The sequence below is a fragment of the Cucumis melo genome, chromosome 2, assembly GCF_025177605.1.
Source record: "Cucumis melo cultivar AY chromosome 2, USDA_Cmelo_AY_1.0, whole genome shotgun sequence".
Lineage (NCBI taxonomy): Eukaryota > Viridiplantae > Streptophyta > Magnoliopsida > Cucurbitales > Cucurbitaceae > Cucumis > Cucumis melo.
In genome coordinates, this window is record NC_066858.1 from 5,438,527 (window position 1) to 5,458,039 (window position 19,513).

The 19,513-nt window shown below is 35.4% G+C and overlaps 1 protein-coding gene across 1 annotated transcript; it reads left to right on the forward strand.

Annotated features, from left to right (window-relative positions):
* Positions 1-16,981: 16,981 nt before the first annotated feature.
* On the forward strand, positions 16,982-17,434 carry LOC103492076 (uncharacterized). The gene has a single exon (XM_008452263.2). The coding sequence runs from the start codon at positions 16,982-16,984 to the stop codon at positions 17,432-17,434; it is 453 nt and encodes a 150-aa protein (XP_008450485.2).
* Positions 17,435-19,513: the final 2,079 nt, after the last annotated feature.

Consider the following 19,513-nt stretch of genomic DNA (forward strand, 5'->3'; position numbering starts at 1 on the left):
TTAACCTACAACGTCTGAATGGTAAACTATTTTTATTAACTCACATCTCTCATGCATGCTCATAAAACTAGGTTAACTAGGTTCAATGACTAATTTTGGTCTCCAGGTAGCAAGTGTTCCATAAACCGTCAACTTAAGAACCATCACTCATAGTCATTTTATATGACTTGTCAAGATCAAACCAAGTGAACCTTTTGTAACCAATGTTATAAGATATTAAGCTATTACTCTAAAATAGCTAGGTAAAAAGAAATGTTTAACCTAGGAAAGCATGTTTTTCATCTTTGTTATAGATTTTTAGAAGTCTAATTGATTTCATAACTCTTATAACTTAAACTGTTAAACCTATAACATTCATCTAACATGCTTTTATGTAACAAATATGTAAACATACATATCATGAAATAATATAACAAATTATAATATTACTCATGATCACATGCATAAAATTAAATATAATATACACTTATAGCATACTTTTAATGCATGAACATACAATCTTATAATGTGGTTTTAAATTTATATGACATACAATATACAAATACAAGATTTACACATCCATACATGCATACACAATGTATATAAAGATAAAACACACACAAATAAATTGGTTTTGACTCATAAATTGACCTTAAACCCTAAAATATTACAATAATAATTGAAATTTGGCTTAAACTAGACCCAAGCAGCTCAGAACCATCACGAATCGGCCTAAAATAGGTTGAACCAACATATGAACCATTTAAACCGGCCTAAAACCCATTAAATGGGCTTGAGCCTGTCACGCCTCACCACAAGATCACTTCATGTGACCATCTTGAGACGTGACCACCTAGACATTCAATGTCTATCTCTGCGTGGGATAGCACGCTGAACACCTGGTAAGCATACTTAACATTAACGCAACTTGACAACACAAAATATTACAAACGAACTTCTTTTTATACACTTAACAACTTGTTTTCCATATACAATACAAGTTTTCTCAATTAAAAAAACTATAAGAAAAAGGCTTCCAAAGGCTAATGCAGCTTCTTTAAAAACAAATTAGAACATCTGGCTTGCTCGCCTAAGCACGTAGCACCTTGCCTTACACTTCTTTACTGGACCTCAACGACTTGTAACTTGGAAAAGAGAAACTTAACAGATAAGTTAAATACTTAGTGAGTGATGATTGTGAAATCCTTTTTGGGGAATACAATGTAATCACATAAATTCATTTTCATTTTCATTAACAGGTTGATCTCAACGCCTCATTTCAGTAAAACATATAAATCACACATTAGCCTCAACTGATTCCTTTCCACCAAGAACATGAACCATGCCCATGCAAAAACTTAGGATTCATTCCACCAGCATCACCTGGGGAATTCCAGATTTAATTCTCGTTTGCTTAGGTTGTTAACTCAAATGCATTTGACCAACTTCTTATGCCATGTGATCCACAGCACCACCATAGTTGTCCTTACTCATTATGTGCATATAATAGCGAGCTCATTAAGAGGAATAAGACTAATGGTTTACTCACAAAAAAGCATCATAATCACCAATCATTTTAACATAAAAGCTTTCCTTGAAAATTACACTTTCTTATAAACATTAACGTGAAATACAACATTACAATACAACATGAAACTTTAGAAAGAAAGCTTTTAAAATTATATTTAGCTTTAGAAAATCAGTCATTATACTAAAAAGTTCCTTTTTTCATAAGAACTTCAAACACCTTCTCCCTTGACTACTTCTTAACAGCTTAACACTTAAGTAATTTCCCTTAGCAAAATTTCAAAGTAACAACCTTCTCTTCTATCCTCTTCTCCTATTTATACTACCCCTAAATTGGATAAGTCATCCTTTAGACTCTCTTAAATCGTCAGCTCCTACTTACAACTTTATACCTGTCATCTTATAATTTATCAAATCACGCTTAAGGTTAAACTCAGCACGTAAACATCTATCTAATCAAGAATAGACACTTCCTTGAAATGCTAAACTCATATCACCTAGCATCAACCCATGTTAAGCATCAAAATGCCTTGTTACACTTGATTGCAATCTCCTTCATCACATTGCCTTGTTTCACTACAAGAAATCGAAATTCTCTGATGCATGAAATTTCGTTGGGGTAAGAGACGTTGGGGCACATGGCTTATGCCGATGCCGTAAAGGAGGCATGGGCAAAGTTATTCTTTCTTAACGTTAGGCTTCTGACATCGGGCAAAGTCTGACCATCCTCGACGCTATACACATAAACATAAGGGAAAAGAAAGATTTAAATAATAATTTTCTTTTCCCCGATGCAATGCATGAAGTCATCGGGAATGGCTCTACTATTCTTGACAAGGACATTTAAGGCATTGAGGGAAAGGAAAATATTATTTAATTGTTTCCTTTTCTTTGATGTTTATGTGTACAGTGTCGGGGATGGTTAGCCTTTGCGATCTATACTCAGAACGCCTATTTCTTCACAATGCGTCTTCTACTTCTTTCTATTAAAATAAAACCCTTCTATTGTTGACATGAGTCTCACAAACCAGCCCAAATGGGTCAAACAGATTGGATACAAGACTTCTAGATTGGCCATTTCCTTTAGGGCACATCTTGACCGAAGCATGACCAATGTCACGACGTCGTTGAAGACCATCATGACCCTCATCTAGTTTTCAGAAAAATTATGAATGGCATCGCAAAACCCCTAATTTTCAACCAGCTCCAGAAATGCTCCTATTTTCTTCAAATTACAATCTGATTTAAACTCTAATGACTTCACTCGAATTACAGACTCTCAATAACCCAATTATAGCCATTAAGCACTGACCAATTACAACATTTATTAATCAAAGCTCAATTTAATTGTCAAAACCATAATATGTCCACTTTAGCACCATTCTCATGTATCCCATGAATTAACTCCCACCAAATGCAACTGGATGGATAGACGCATGCTCTGATACCAATTGAAAGATTAAATAATCATGTAAGAAAAATAATTAAATCAAATATCATCCTAAGTGCATCAATTTTAAGGATTAAACATACATTAAAAAACCATAAAAACATAGTTTTATATTTCATACCTTTTGTAGCTCAAATCCTCCATGAGTTAAAGTTGTAATTAATCTCAAATTCTTTTAGGACCACCACCAAGATCTTCTTCATTATTCTCAGGATTTAGAACTTGATTGCAAAATCAAATTTGTGATCAATTTGAAGGATATTTTAAAGAGAGATTTCTTTTAGGAGAAAATTTTCTTAGCAAAATTATCAAGACATAACTGTTCGATCTCATTAAGTGTCATAAATAAATAGCCAAAACTCATGCAAACCCAAGCTCCATCTCAATTTGACCATGTAACCAAGTGTGATTTGTGGTGAGATCGGAAGAAAACACTTAACCATGAAGCACCTTACTCATATTTGTACTTTCGTGGGAGAAATCAACTATCATGGTCAAAGTTGTTGACTTTGACTCTTCAAAGTCAAATTTCTGAATTTTTTAATTAATTAAAAAATCACAATAAATTTGAAATATTTGACTAAATAATTCTTATTAACTAATTGTATCATTTAACTATTATTATAATCACAAATCTTAATCAATCTTATTGACCAAATTTAGATCCTTATTTGAATTTTTTATTTTAAATCTATTTAAATATTATTTCTCTCTCAATTTGTAATCATTAATTATATCAATTATTATAAAATATTTATCCTATAAATGAATCTGAACAATTCAAATTTTTTCATCAAACTATTTGAAGTTTAATTCCGTAAGGAGCTAGAAAATGGACCTAATGAACTTATAGATCATGAGTTTCAATAATCCAAGATTAATGGGCCTAATTATTTAACTTAATTAACCGACATTTATTAACTAATGTTTGTCCATTATAACTCGTAGTTGCACACTTCTCGCTATAGATATATTTGTGTCCACTTGATATAACCATGATTAGTAAGTCAACTCTTCACAGGCTGTTCACAATCTCGACTAGGTTAAAATATCATTTTACCCTTGAGATTACATCTTGTTCATTATGTCTCGTTGATCATTTAATGAAGAATTGGTTTATAGTGTAACTACTAAATCAAGTCCCTCTAAGGCTAGTGAGATGATAGGATCTCTTTGTTCAAGTCTCGAAGATAGCAGTGAAGATAACAACCTTTCTACTATATATCCCTAGAAGCGGATAGAAGTGAATTTTGTATTGCACCCTATGTCCTCATATGTCTATCCGGTCTTACCCCTAATAATGTGCCCAACTCTACTCCTAAACTATAATCATTTAGACTATCAACTCAAACTTGATCTACTTTTATATCACCACATAAAGTTTAAGTATTCATACTATAGTTAAGGAGCCTTAGTTTACTGAATTTAAAATTTATAACGAGCAAATCCTTTATTCAATAATAATTTATCAAACAATACCTCAATAACATCTTTATTAAAGAGTATAATACTTTAACATTCACAATCACAAGTTGGACATAAAATCCAATAATAAGTAGACAGCCATGGAATGAAATGTGATAACTTAATGAGTCTTTCCACAATAACTCATATCATTGTGTGACCCTTTATTGTTCTTGGCAAACTCGTGATGAATCCCATTGCCACATTCTTCCACTTTCATTTTGGTACACTCAGAGGCTACAACAGACTTATCGAGCTCTATCTTGAGGCTTTTACTTGCTGACATACTAAGCACATACTAACAAACTTTACTATCTTATTTTCATATTATGTCGTAAGTGAACTCATTTCAAGACTTGGAATCTCTTGGTAGGGCCATGATGTATTGAGAATGGGGAATTATGAGTTTTGGTCACCAAATTTTTTTCACAAGATCAATGTTTGTTGGCACACATAATTATTTTTTGTCCCTTTTTGAGAATACTAAGAACTCATCAACTCGGTCTGCCTCAACCAGGTGAAGTTTCTGATTAAATAAGAATCACTCTTTTGTACATTAATAATTTTTTGTCTCCAATTCGGTTGTACAGTAAATTGTGCCAACTATGAGGTGACTTTTCCTATTACAACTGCAATTTCTGCTTATTCAAAATCATGGTACAACAAAGTCTGTTTGGCAATTAGAGTTGCTAAATAGATTGTTTTCCACTAAAATCATCTACTAACACATTTATCTTACCTCGATGATACAAAATCTCAGTCATAATCTTTCATTAGACCTTGTCATCTACATTGTATCATGTTTAACTCCTTCTAGGTGAAGAAGTACTTCAAGCTCTTGTGGTTTGTAGAAATTTGTATCTTCTCTCTATATAAATTTTGAAGCCCACGTTCTGAGGTAGAGAGGTTGTGAGAAGGAATCTAAGTATAAGTACTATGCATTTTAAAGTGAGGGAAACTATTTTATAAGATGACTAAGTATAAGAATGACGTGTTGTGAGAAAGCTAGTAGCATACATTATGGCTAGGCAATAGAGGAAGGGAAGTATACATAATAAAGCTAGGCGATGTGTTAAGAAAGATAACGTGAGAAGGGAAGTTTAGTAAGCATTTTGAATTAGGAGAGGAGAAGTCAAGTGAGGAAAGGAAGATGACTCATTAATAGCAAGATACATGCAGGGTTAAGGTTAAGTATGATTAGATAAGATATTACACCTACACGTGTAAGGCAGTAAGTAGAAGTTGGCAAGTTAAGATGAGTTTAAAGATTACTAATTCAATTTAGAATTAGGATAAATAGGCCTTAAATCTCTACCAAAAGAGAACCAGGCAAGGAGAAGAAAAATGCTACATTTTTGTGAGAGACCTTTCCAAAGAAAGAACAAAGTCATCTAAAGCTTTTCTTTCAAAGTCATGTCATGTTATGTACAGTATAATGCATGTATACGCTTGTTTATGTTTATACGTAAAGTATGTCTATCTGAAAGAATGTTTCAAAGCCGAAATGTTTCCAAGTTAAAGTATTTCATCTTATGTTTCTTGTATGAAATGCTTGTATGCGAGTAAACTATTAGTTTTATTCCTATCATGAGCTAACTATTATGTGCACATAAGAGTCAAGTTAACCATGCATTGAGTGGTCTGCATGGCGATGAGAAGGTGGCCAGATGCATTGAGAGGTTCGCATTGGAGCTGACCACCTAAGCAACTAGAATTGAACATGTAAATCTTCAGGGATGTTGTTGATGAAATGAGTCGACATAGTAGTCTATGCGTGGGGATGGTTCAATGTCCTAGAGAAAGGAATGAGTAAAGGCTAATGTGGTGTTTAATGTTTTTAGCACATGATGAGGTGTTATGAAATTGATCTTGCAAAATGAATTTATACACATAGTTGTATTCGCTAAAGGTTTTCTTAAAATTTCATTCATTAAGCATTAGGCTTACATTTTAAGTTCCCTCTTCCTCAAGTAAGCGAAGCTAGGACGTTGCACTGTGAAGGTGAGCCACTGTGTTGTGCTAGGCGTTAAGATCTGGGTAAAGTGTTGGAGTTTAAGTTTAACAAGTCTAAGTTTTTTTTTAAGTATTTGCCTTGTAATTGTACTAAGTTTATTAATGAAGGAATAAGTTCTCTCAGGCCTATTGTGTGTGTTTTATATTGCATAGCAAGTTCTGAAGTAGAAGCTTAAGTCTTAAGAAGTAAGTGTTATGACGTTCTCCTTGAGTAGCATTTAAAGTTGAAAGTCTAAGCGTTCTAGTGCTTCATTTAGAAGCATTGGAGCTACCCAAGTCGTGTTTGCACTTGAGAAAGCAAGGAAGGCACGCATTTCGGGTGGACGCTTGTCTTAAATAATGTCTTTAAATCTTTAGTTCAAAAACCACTACTACTGATAACTTGTAGAAATACAAGTTATTGTAGTCTTTTAGGTAGAATAATATGACCAAAATTCATAAGAACAACGTCAAAACGTATAGCTTATGTTATAAATTCATACATATTTGGAAATACACTTTACATAAGCTTTCATGCCTGTTTCACATTGTTTTTAGTGTCTAAACGCGAGATTGTGAACAAAAGAAGAAGTTGGCGAATCAGAGAAAAACTCGCGAAAAGATTAGGCGAGAAGAGGTTCGCTAGAAGACAAAAGTGGAAGATGGTGTTGATGTGACTTAACATAAAAGCAACTTTGAATGCTGACATGTTCAGAAGACTAGATTTTCAGCCTAAATCTGTATATATAAAGGACTTCATCGCCATCAAGAAAAATGAGGTCTAAATGGACTGAACCATAGGAAGTGGTGGGAAGGAGTAGCCTTTTCACCGTATGTAAAGTCTTTCTTCATTTTTTCCGATCAGTCTATGAGTGAAAGCTTGAGGCTGAGTGAAGAAGATCTCATTCCCATTCTCCCCTTAACTTGTAATGTCGTCCCTTTTTTTTCATTTTTGTAGTTGTTTACATTGTATTTATTTATATTATAATAGTGGCCGAAGGCCTATATTCTTTAATACAATGTATATTTATGAATCTTCAATCCATTCATCTCTTTACTGTTCACCCATCTTTGTGTGATTTGTAGTTTAAGTCTTATAATATGTTCTTGATAAGAAAGTTAGCTTATATTTCTTATTACGTTAGCTAAGCTATTTTCATCACTTGACTATTGAATATCACCAACTACCCAAGAGGGCAAGTAGCAAGGATATGGCTAACACGTGCTATGAGGAGTTTGGAAAAAAAACTCCACCTTAGTGAGATAAATTCCATCATCGATATTAGATGCCAGGAGGTTGCCACCCTTAAACGTGAAACTCATAAGTCTTATAAGTGAAGCATTTTAGATATAACTTGCTTAACATGTCTTGGTCATTTGAATCCCAAACGTTGACCATGTATGGCGTTTAATGACTCCGAGAGGAGCGCGTCTTAATCATAAGCACGTTAATTAAGTTATATCACATTAACGGTCTTTGATTGTTTAATCACCTAATAATGCATAGATTTTCCTTCACACTTTCTTTTATGCAAGTTAGTTCCTAATTTCATCTCGTATCCAACTTAACCTCATTTACAAATTCTCTAGTGTAGATAAGTAGATATAGTTTAAACTTATACTCGTTACACTGTATAGTTATTCTTTTATACTGCCTAAACGCCTAGTGAACCTTGGAACTAAGTTTTGATATCAATTCCCAGTGTTTGACTCTAGATCACCCAGATAAACCTATTTTTTCACTTACTCTTGGACAAGCAATAGGAAAATTTATACACGACAAGAGCTTAGAAGCATATAATGAAGAGATTCATAAGGAGCATTTTTTGTCCAATGATCTTGAATCAATGACGCATTATGAAGAATGAAATATAGAGTTTACACCCAACTAAGTCCGGAACAAAAGTTCATTCACGAACAGGTACCAACTCTAGATCATGCATAGGATAGTTTTATTCATGATCCTTCAGCTAACGACAAGCATAAGTAACTATTTTACCATGTTGCATCAACACACAACCCACACCCTTCTTAGAGGCATCATTGTAAATCACAAAACTCCTTGAACCATCTAGTATATAAGAATTGGTGCAATAACAAGCTTCTACTTAAGCGCCTGTAAACTTTCCTCTCAAGTCTTGCTCCAAACAAAAGAAGTCCTCATTCTGGTCAACAAAGTCAATGAAGTGGCTATGCGAGAGAAGTCTTTAATAAACCAATGGTAATAGTCTCAAGAAAACTACATGCCTCACTAATTGTAATAGGTTAAGACCAACTAATAACAACTTCAATCTTTGTTTGGATCCATAGAGACTCCATCCCTAGACACCACATGGTCAATAAAGGTCACTTTCTTCAATCATAACACACATTTAGAAAACTTTGTATAACTTATTTGATTGTAGACTTTCCAAAACTTTCTGTAGGTGCTTCTTGTGCTCTGTCTCTATCTTGGAGTAGATCAAGATGTCGTCAATAAAAACTATTGTAAAAGTGTCTAGAAACTCCTTGAAACTATATTCATCAAATCTCTAAATACTGCAAGAGCAATTGTCAAGTTAAATGACATCACAATAAACTCATAATGTATATATTAGAACAAAATGCAATCTTGGGAATATCACTTTCCTTTATCCTCAACTGGTGATACCCTAATTGAAATTTAATAGAGTTAGTTGTCAAAGTTTTAATCATATGTTTTAAAGACATACCTTGAGAAGAAATAGGAGGAGGAGGAGCGATATAGACGAACTTTGAACGTCTTAAGCTTGAAGCCTCCATTTCGAGTTATAACTGTTGGTATGAGGATCGCACCTTTTAAAGCCTCCTATTGCATTTATCTCCTTCGTAAGCTTGGGGGAACTTGTTGATTTGGTCCCTAATCATTCCGAACACACCGCATTGCATGATTTGGTGTTGGCCCCTTTAGCTAAAGAAGAAACAAGATAAGTTAAATCAAGTACTTGAGAGCGAAGTTGGTTTACCTCTTTAGTAGCCAAGTGATCTAGATTGGTTGATCGACTCCCAAGGCTTTGGGAATTTTCCATTGTAGAAATAGGATCACTACCCTCCAAAGGTGTTTTATTGGCTAAAGCACCTCTCACCGCCACATCAATAGTATTTTGATCGGTAGCCAACAATCTCAACTATAAGTTTTTTATGGTAGGGTAACTAGCATAAAGTTCTTTATACCTTTTCCAATATTCGAGAAGTAACTCTCCATAGGCTTGTCTAATACAATAAATTTCTTTTTTAATTTTATGTGCACGTGATGTAGGGAAGAAGAATTTGTTCTTAAGGCTAGTCCAAGTAGTAATTGAACCCCATTCTAAGTAATATAACCACCTCTTAGCACTATCGATTAAAGAGAGGAGGAATGCTCTTAAGTTTAATTATTCCTCCCTTATGACATGCAACTCAAAATAAAAAATGTGCTACTTTTGTCGATTTTCCAAAACTAAAAGATAACTTCGTTTGGCGGTGCACGAACCATTGAACAATGTTGGTGACTTCGACACCAGCAACAACAGTTTCGATGACTTGGATGCAACTACTTCATCCTTTTATTTTGGCTTTAAGAGAAAATTTCTAGGGTGTTTATTGATTTTTTTTTTTTTTGCTACTTTGTTTAGTATCCTTTTTCTATTTTTGTTATTTTTTAAGGTTTTTAAGTTTTTTAGTTTGTACATTGATCTTAACTCCAAAAGAGAAGAGTTTGTGTTGAATAAGAAATTTTGGAACCAATTACAAATTGCCTCGTCATCTACTAAAATAATTGCATTTGGGATTAACTAAAAATTGGCATGTGTCCCAAATTAAATTTAAAGAAAAATTAGACAATTCTAATGATGTCACATGTTTTTATTATGACAATTGGATCAAATTAATTATTTGGTTCAATTAAATATTATTTACTTCGGCTAAAATTCAATTAAGCCCACAAATAAGCTTTAATTTAGCCAAAATTAAATATGATCCAAATCCATATGATTGATCCCATAGGTATGATCCATGGACCAGGCCAGGCTCAAGTCCATAAAAGCCCACCAAGAAACTCTATAAATAAATGAGTTCTCTTCATTTATGAGGGTTAGAAATTTTGACTACAGAAGGCCTAGAGAGAATTCTCCCAAAGAGCCAGAAGATTCTTCAACTCTTGAGACGATCGCCCTCAAAGATTAAAGTTCCTTTGAAGATACAAGCTTTCTTCCAAGACTCTAACTTCAAGAACATCACGTGCTTCGCTTCCTTAAATCAAGCGTGAGCATCCAGTCGAGAGAGAATCAGAGGATCAAATTCTAGAAATTGAACCATATTGCATCAAATCAACGTAAATACAACACCAACACAAGTTTAACTCCATGAATCAATTTTTTTTTATAATCTCGTGTGAACAAATTGGCACGCTCAATGGGATATCTCTACCTCTCATCTCTCTCTCGTCATCTAAATCTACAAGAAAATCAATGGCATCCAAGAAGACTACATCCCAATCTTCTGTTGCAAGCAATGCTTACACATGACCTATCACGCGCAGTCGTTCTAAGGGAATCACCCAGGAGCAGAATCAAGTTTTTACCATCAGGCAGAGCATTCTTAAGCAACTAATAGAATCTTCTAAAGCTAGAATTATCCTCGAAGAAAATCCTTTGTAGGATAATTCTGACTCTGCCTCTTGCAAGTCAAAGAAGGAAGCACACCCTGACGTAATGTCTGTCATGATAGCTGACATAACGGTCGAGGCTGCCATGGCATAGATAGAGAGGAAAATTAACCTCCTGATGAAGGTTGTGGAGGAACGACACCACGAAATCGCAGCTTTAGAGAGCAGTTGTGGACTCGTGGAACTGCTAAGTCAAGTCAAACTCCTGTTGTCAAAGCTACTGGTAAAGGGAAGAATGTGGTGCAAGAAAATCAACCACAACAATAATCAGTTTTTGTTGCTTCTCTCTCAGTTCAGTAGCTACAAGATATGATCGCAAATTTCATTAAAGCTCAGTATGAAGGACCACCACAAACTTCTTTCATGTACTCTAAGTCGTACACCAAAAGAATCGATGACTTGAGAATGTCGCTTGGGTACCAACCTCCAAAATTCCAGTAGTTCGATGGAAAAGGCAACCCAAAGCAGCATATCGGCCACTTCGTCGAAACATGTGAGAATGCAGGATCAAAAGGAGACCAGCTTATCAGGCAGTTCATTCAAAGCTTGAAAGGACATGCTTTTGAGTGGTACATCGATCTGGAGACGAAAGTTATTGACAGATAGAAACAGTTAGAAAAGGAGTTTCTCAATCATTTCTACAACACCAGATGTATCATGAGCATGATAGAGCTTACAAACACGAAACAACGAAAAAGAGTCGATCATCGACTACATAAATCAATGGAGAGCTCTAAGTCTTAACTGCAAAGATCGACTCACTGAATTGTCGGTTGTAGAAATGTACACCCAAGGCATGCATTGGGGACTCCTCTACATTCTACAAAGAATAAAGCCACACACATTTGAAGGGTTAGCAACTCGTGCTCATGATATGGAATTGAGCATTGCCAGCAGAGGAACTAAGGATTTTCCTGTTCCTAAAGTAAGAAAAGATAAGAAGGAGATGAAGGGTGCTGAAAGGATAGTGAAGAGCATCGTAAAGGAATCTATGGTCGTAAACACGACTCCACTGAAGTTCTCCAAAAGAAAAGAAGGGAGAGCTGAAAAGAAGGATGATCAAAGCGTGAGACGACGTCTGACTTTAAAAGAAAGACAAGAAAAAGTTTACCCATTTCCTGATTTAGATATTGCTAACATGCTAGAGCAACTACTAGAGAAGCAGCTGATCCAGCTGCCAGAATGTAAGCAACTTGAGCAAGCAGAAAAAGTGGATGATCCCAACTACTGCAAGTATCTTTGGGTCATCAGTCACCCAGTAGAGAAATATTTTGTGTCGAATGAGCTAATTCTAAGGTTAGCTCATGAGAAGAAGATCGAGCTAGATTAATGCATTGTTAAATTCATCAACATCAAGTTCGAGTGTTCTAACTGTGACATACGAGAGTACTCTTTATTGCATGTCTATAGACTTCTCATATGAGGATTTACTATTGGGATCTAAACTTCATAATAGACCCTTGTATGTTTCTGGATATGTTCGAGAACAAAGAGTCGACCGGATCCTCATTGATAATGGATCAGCGGTCAACATAATGTCGAAGTCGACTATGAAGCAATTAGGCATCTTGATGGACGAACTCTCAAATAGTTAACTAGTAATTCAAGGTTTCAACTAGAGCAGCCAAAGAGTAATAGGTATGATACGCTTAGAACTCATAATTGGTGACTTAAAGGCTAGTGCATTGTTTCATTTTATATACTCAAGGACCACTTATAAGTTGTTACTCTATCGTCCTTGCATTAATGGAAATGGAGTAGTAACTTCAACACTGTATCAGTGTTTTAAATTTTATCAAGATGGCGTAAAGAAGGTTCAGGCCGACTCTAATCCGTTCTTAGAGGCTAAGTCTCACTTTGAAGATGCAAAGTTTTATTTGAAAAATGACAATAGCCCAGACGCCGTGCATATAGAAATTCCTCTTGTAAACAGAGAAGATAATTTACAGCTGAAATCACTTGCAAGCAGGAAACCACATAATAGTACAAGAACCTTTAACTCTGGAAAGGGTGAGGCATCCACGAGCACCATAAAAAGTATGATCTTGATGGATGAAAAGACTTTAAACCCACCGATTTTGCGCTATGTTCCTCTGTTGAGACGCAAGAAAGGCAAGTCGCCATTTGTAGAGTCCCCATAAGGCTTGAAGGTTGGTGACTTTAAAGTCTTAAAAGAAAGCTTCATTACACCGCTTACCAAAATAACTAAGCAATAAATAAAGATAGACCTCACGGAAGCAAGCCTCAAAGACGGATGAAAGACGGGTTCGACCCCAAGGCTTAAAATTGATGGCAAAAGCAAGTTATGACTTAAGAACTCACAACGAGTTTAAAAGCTTTAAAATTCACGAACAACCTAAGCTCTCGTTAATCCAAAAGAAGTTGTTACAGGAATGACATGTTATACTCATTTCAAGAAAAGGACTCGGATAAAAGTCGCCAAAGCACATTCGTATAACTAGAAAGGGGAATGAAAAAGTGGTTAACAGCAATCATATAACTATAGAGGAGGTTGATAGTATGGAAGAAAAAGAAGGTGACAGTCAAAAAACCTCAGCATTTAACCGAATTAGACCGCATGTTGCACGCGTCCTAGTATTTAAAAGATTAAGCATGACAGGGACAGAAAGAATAGGTCACTAATTAATATCTAGCATTAACCAACATCGACCTTTCAAAGCCTAACTACGACCTTTAAAAAAAAGAAAGGCACATGTCACGCCTCGTCGACTACAAAACCATCGGCCTTTGAAAGGTTAAGCGTGGCTAAAAAGAAAAATGTACAAACACCCCGTGCTTCAATTTTTAATCGTATTGACGATGGAGGCCAACGATCAAAACTGGTTCTAGCATAGATACAAAGAAGAAGAAACCAATATCGTGCGAGTCAGTTTGGCACCAAATTAAGCATACAGACGTCAAGAATTACCATGGTAAGAAGTTTCCTTGTGAGGTAAAGAGAGAGAAATTCGTAGCAATGTTCCCTTCTAAATGAAAAGAATAACTTTTGTTAATCTCAATACAAGTCAAGGTTTCTTGAAGGTGAAAAGACATGTTGTTATACTAACCCTGAAAAAAAAGACTCAGAACAAGAAGAAGGTGAAACCTCATGTCATCACATCACAACTCTTGAGGAATTAGAGATTGAAATTCCTGAAGAAGACGTGGAAGATGCTCCGCAGAGTTTAGAGAATGATGGTCAATCTACCGTAGATAAGCTGAAAGAGGTAAACCTTGGTACAATAGAGGAACCACGCTCAATTTTCATTAGTGCATCTCTCTCTAGTGAAGAGGAGGGTAAGTACATGAGTTTTCTCACAAAGTATAAGGAAACTTTTGCTTGGTCGTATAAGGAGATGCTAGGACTTGATCCAAAAGTAGCAGTCCACCATCCTGCAATTAAACCAAGGTATCAACCGATTAAGCAAGTGCAACGACGTTTTCGACCAGAGCTTATTTCCCAGATCGAGATTGAAGTCAAGTCGATTGAAGCAGGATTCATTTGCGAAGTCAAATATCCAACATGGATAGCAAACATTGTCCCTGTCAGAAAAAAGAACGGGCAGCTTTGCGTTTATGTAGACTTTCGTGACCTGAATAATGCATGCCCTAAAGATGATTTTCCTTTGCCCATCACAAAAATCATGGTTAATGTAACTACTGGACACGAGGTGTTGTCCTTTATGAATGGGACGTCTGGATATAACTAAATATAAAATGACTCTTTCAGATGAAGAAATGACAGCTTTCAGGACTCTAAAGGGAATATATTGTTACAAGGTGATGCCATTTGGATTAAAGAATGTTGGCGCCACTTATCAACGTGCTATGCAAAAAGTATTTGACGATATGCTACATAAGTATATCGAGTGTTATGTTGATGACATCGCGGTCAAATCCAAGAGACGATAAAACCATTTGAAGGATCTAAAAGTTGTGTTCGATCACTTGCAAAAATAACAGCTAAGGATGAGCCCTCTCAAATACGCGTTCGGTGTGACTTCAGGAAAGTTTCTTGGCTTCATTGTAAGGTATTGAGGGATTGAGATAGACCAGTCCAAGATTGATGCCATTTAGAAGATTCTAAGGCCAAAGAGTTTGTATGACCAAAGAAGTCTTTAGGGACGATTGGCTTGCATTCGAAGGTTCATCTCTAACCTGGCTGGTCGGTGTCAACCTTTTCAAAAGTTGATGAGAAAAGGAGAAGATTTTGGGTGGGATGAGACTTGTCAAAATGCTTTTGATAGCATAAAGAAATACTTGCTTAATCCCCTAGTATTAGAAGCTCCAGTATCTGGCAAGCCATTAATATTGTACATTACTGCAAAGGAAAGGTTTCTAGGCACATTGTTGGCATAAGAGGATAAGAAGGGAAAGGAACGTGCTCTCTACTATCTAAGCATAACCTTAGTTGGGCCCGAAGTTAAATATTCTCCCATTGAGAAAATGTGCCTTGCACTCTTCTTTGCTATCGATAAGTTGAGACATTATATGCAGGAGTTCACAGTTCATCTAGTAGCAAAGGCGGACCCTATAAAGTATGTTATGTCTAGGCCGATTATCTTTGGATGCTTAGCTAAATGGGCAATTCTACTCCAACAATATGACATTGACTATATTCCTCAAAAAGCGATAAAAGGACAAGTGTTGGCAGACTTTCTAGAGGACCACCCAATTCCTTCAGATTGGAAGTTATGTGAAGACTTACCAGACGATGAAGCTTTCTTCACAGAAGTTATGAAATCTTGGACTATGTATTTTGATGACGCAGCGTGAAGAAGTAGTGTGGGGGCAGGCATCGTTCTTATTTCTCCTAAGAAACATATATTGCCTTATAGCTTTACGCTTACTGAACTGTGCTTAAAAAATGTGGCTGAATATTAGGCCTTAATAATTGGCCTTCAAATGGCATTAGAGATTGGAGTATCATTCATAGAAATTAACGATGATTCAAAGTTGATAATCAACCAGCTTTCGCTTCAGTATGATATGAAACATGAAGACTTGAAGCCATACTTTGCTTATACTCGACAATTGATGGAAAGGTTTGACAGTGTGATGTTGGAGCATGTCCCTAGAACCGAAAACAAAAGAGTAGACGCATTGGCAAATTTGGCCACTATCTTAAAGATGCCGGTGACGTAGCTCTGAATATACCACTTTGTCAATAATAGATTATGCCTCCAATTTTGTCAGAATGTTAAGAAGCGAACGTAATGACACCTCATTTGATTGACGAAGAAGATTGACGTCAACCTATCATAGAGAATCTTGAACATGGAATGCTTCTAAAGGATTTTCGTCATAAAACTTAGGTACGAAGAAGGACTGCACACTTTATTTATTACAAGGGAACCTTATATCGTCGTTCTTTTGAAGGGCTCTTCTTTCAATGTATTGGAAAGGAAGAGTCGATAAAAGTTCTAAGGGAAGCGCATGCAGGCATCTGTAGAGCACATCAATCGAGACCAAAGCTTCAATTTCAATTGAGACGAATGGGCTATTATTGGCCTCAGATGGTTCAAGATTCAATGGACTATGCAAAGAAGTGTGAAGCTCGTCAATACCATGCAAACTTCATACATCAACCTCCAGAGCCTCTACATCCAATTGTGGCTTCTTGGCCGTTCGAGGCTTAGGGACTTGATCTGGTTGGCCCTATTACACCAAAATCATCAGTAGGACATTCTTATATCCTTGTAGCAACAAATTATTTCTCAAAGTGGGCTGAGGCCATTCCCTTAAGAGAGGCCAAGAAAGAGAATGTGGCAAACTTTATTCGTACCCACATCATATATCGATATGGTATTCTTCACCGGATCGTGATAGATAATGGAAGGCAATTCCCCAATAGCATGATAGATAAATTATGTGAAAAATTTGGGTTCAAGCAATACAAGTCATCTATGTACAACACAGTTGCGAATGGCCTAGTAGAAGCATTCAATAAAACGTTATTCAATCTTCTGAAGAAAATTGTCTCCAAGTCAAAGAGGGATTGGCAAGAAAGAATCGGTGAAGCATTATGGGCTTATCGAACCACTCATCGCACTCCTACAGGGGTTATACCATATTCGCTTGTTTACGATGTAGAGGATGTTCTTCCTCTTGAAAGAGAAATTCCATCATTAAGAATGGAAGTGCAAGAGGAGTTGACTATTGAAGACAATGTCAAGTTACATCTTCAAGGATTAAAAGCACTTGATGAAAAGCGATTAGAAGCTCAGCAAGCATTAGAACGTTACCAAGCGAGAATGTCTAAAGCTTTTGATATGTCGTTAAACTCGCTCCTTTTAGATTGGGGATCTAGTGCTTGCTGTAAGAAGACCGATCATTATAACAAGGCATACAGGAAATAAGTTCACACCTAAATGAGATGGACCTTACATTGTCAAAGAAATTTACACAAATGATGCATACAAGATTATTAATCGAGGTAGATTAAAAATTGGCCCAATCAACGGCAAGTTTCTCAAGAAATTAGATATTGCCAAAGTATGCATCAGTTTATGTTTGAGCCTTCAGCGTGAACAAGGGAAGAATATTGTTCGAATCAGAAGTGATCATGGAAAGGAATTCGAGAATGAAGAATTTAATAGTTTTTGTGAAATAGAAGGGATACATCATGAATACTCAGCACCTTTAACACCACAACAAAATGGAGTAATAGAGAGAAAGAACAGAACTTTACAAGAGATGGCTGGAGTTATGATTCATGCCAAATCTCTACCACTACAGTTTTGAGCTAAAGCTGTAAATACTGCTTGTCATATTCATGATAGAATTACTACTCATTCTGGAACTACTGTAACTTTTTATGAGTTATGGAAGGGCAGAAAACTAAATGTTAAGTATTTTCATGTTTTTTGAAGTACTTATTACAGGGATGAAAACCCTTTCCAGCGGAATAATTATAGAAATCCAATTTTAATTGGAACCTTAAAAATACCAATACATTGGCAAAAAATTACAAAAATAATTTTTATGGTTAAACATGGTTTGAATAAAAATACAGAGAAGAAAACTTACGCTCGTTGACGACTCTGAATCTACCAATCACCAATTTGGGGCACCACCACTTGGAAACCTTCCTATTCTCTGATTGAGATGGTTTGTGGGAACCAAAATTGGAAGAAGAGAATTTTTCTCTACGAGAGAATTTTTGGTTAGAGAGAAATGGGAGAGCAAAATTTTTCGTAGAACTCACTCCTTGTTACGCAAAGTATTCCCACTTCTTCAGACGGAAGAAGTGGGAAGTTGGAGATAATAAATGGGAACGTGGGAAAACCACCCACGTTCCCTATTAACTTAATAATAATTATTAAGTTAATATATATATTAAACTAATTAATTAATTTAATTTAATAATTAATTAATTTAATAATTAATTAAATCATATTTAATTAATATTTTCATTTAAATCATATCTAAATGAATATCTCTCGCATAACCTATAGTTTTAATTTAATTAATTTAATTAAATCAAATTAAACTAAACTATTAATTAATTCTCCAATTAATTAATTTCTAAATTAAATATCTTATATTTAATTTAATCCATAATTTGAATCATATTCAAATATAAATTTCTCTCATAACCTATAGTTTTAATATGTATCATATACACATTAAATTTTAACTTATAGTTTTAATATGAATCTAATTCAAATTAAACTAATATTTGAACTTATTCAAATATTTTATTCTCTCGTAATTTAATTTTTTATCATATCCAAAATTAAATTTATATAATAAAGTCTAATAAACTTTATATTATAATGTATCAATATACATTATATTAATTCCCAAAGTAAATTTGAACATTTCAAATTACAACCAATATACATAAATCTCATTACTCTTTATGAGCTAGGAAGGGGACCTAATGGACCTACAGATTAGAAGCTACAACGATATGAGATTAATTAGCTAAACTCATTAACTACATTAATCAATATTTGTTAACTGTGTGTACACTCCACTAAAGACTCACAGCTGAACTCTTCTCACTGTAGATATATTTCTGTGTCCACGGATATAGACCAATACCAGTAAGTTAGTCCTTCACAAATGTTCGTAACACCAGCTGAGTCAAATTACCGTTTTACCACTGAGTTACCTCTAGTCCTTAAATACCAGTGCTCCTCTAATGAACAACTTGTTTATGGTCCAACCACTAAACAGAAACCCCTCTCGTGCCATAGAGAGGGTAGAGTCCTTTGTTCAAGTCCCGAAGACACCATTTAAGGGAACACTTATCTACTTACCCTAAAGGTGGGAATGAGTGAATTCCATTTTGTGTGATTATGTTCCCAGCTCCCCACTCGGTCTTGTCCCCAAAATGATAAGCATATTGAGTCGGCAATTTGGCCACTCTACCCGTACAAATCAAAGGACAATCCCTCGCAACCAGGAGTTCATAATACACTCAGGATTAA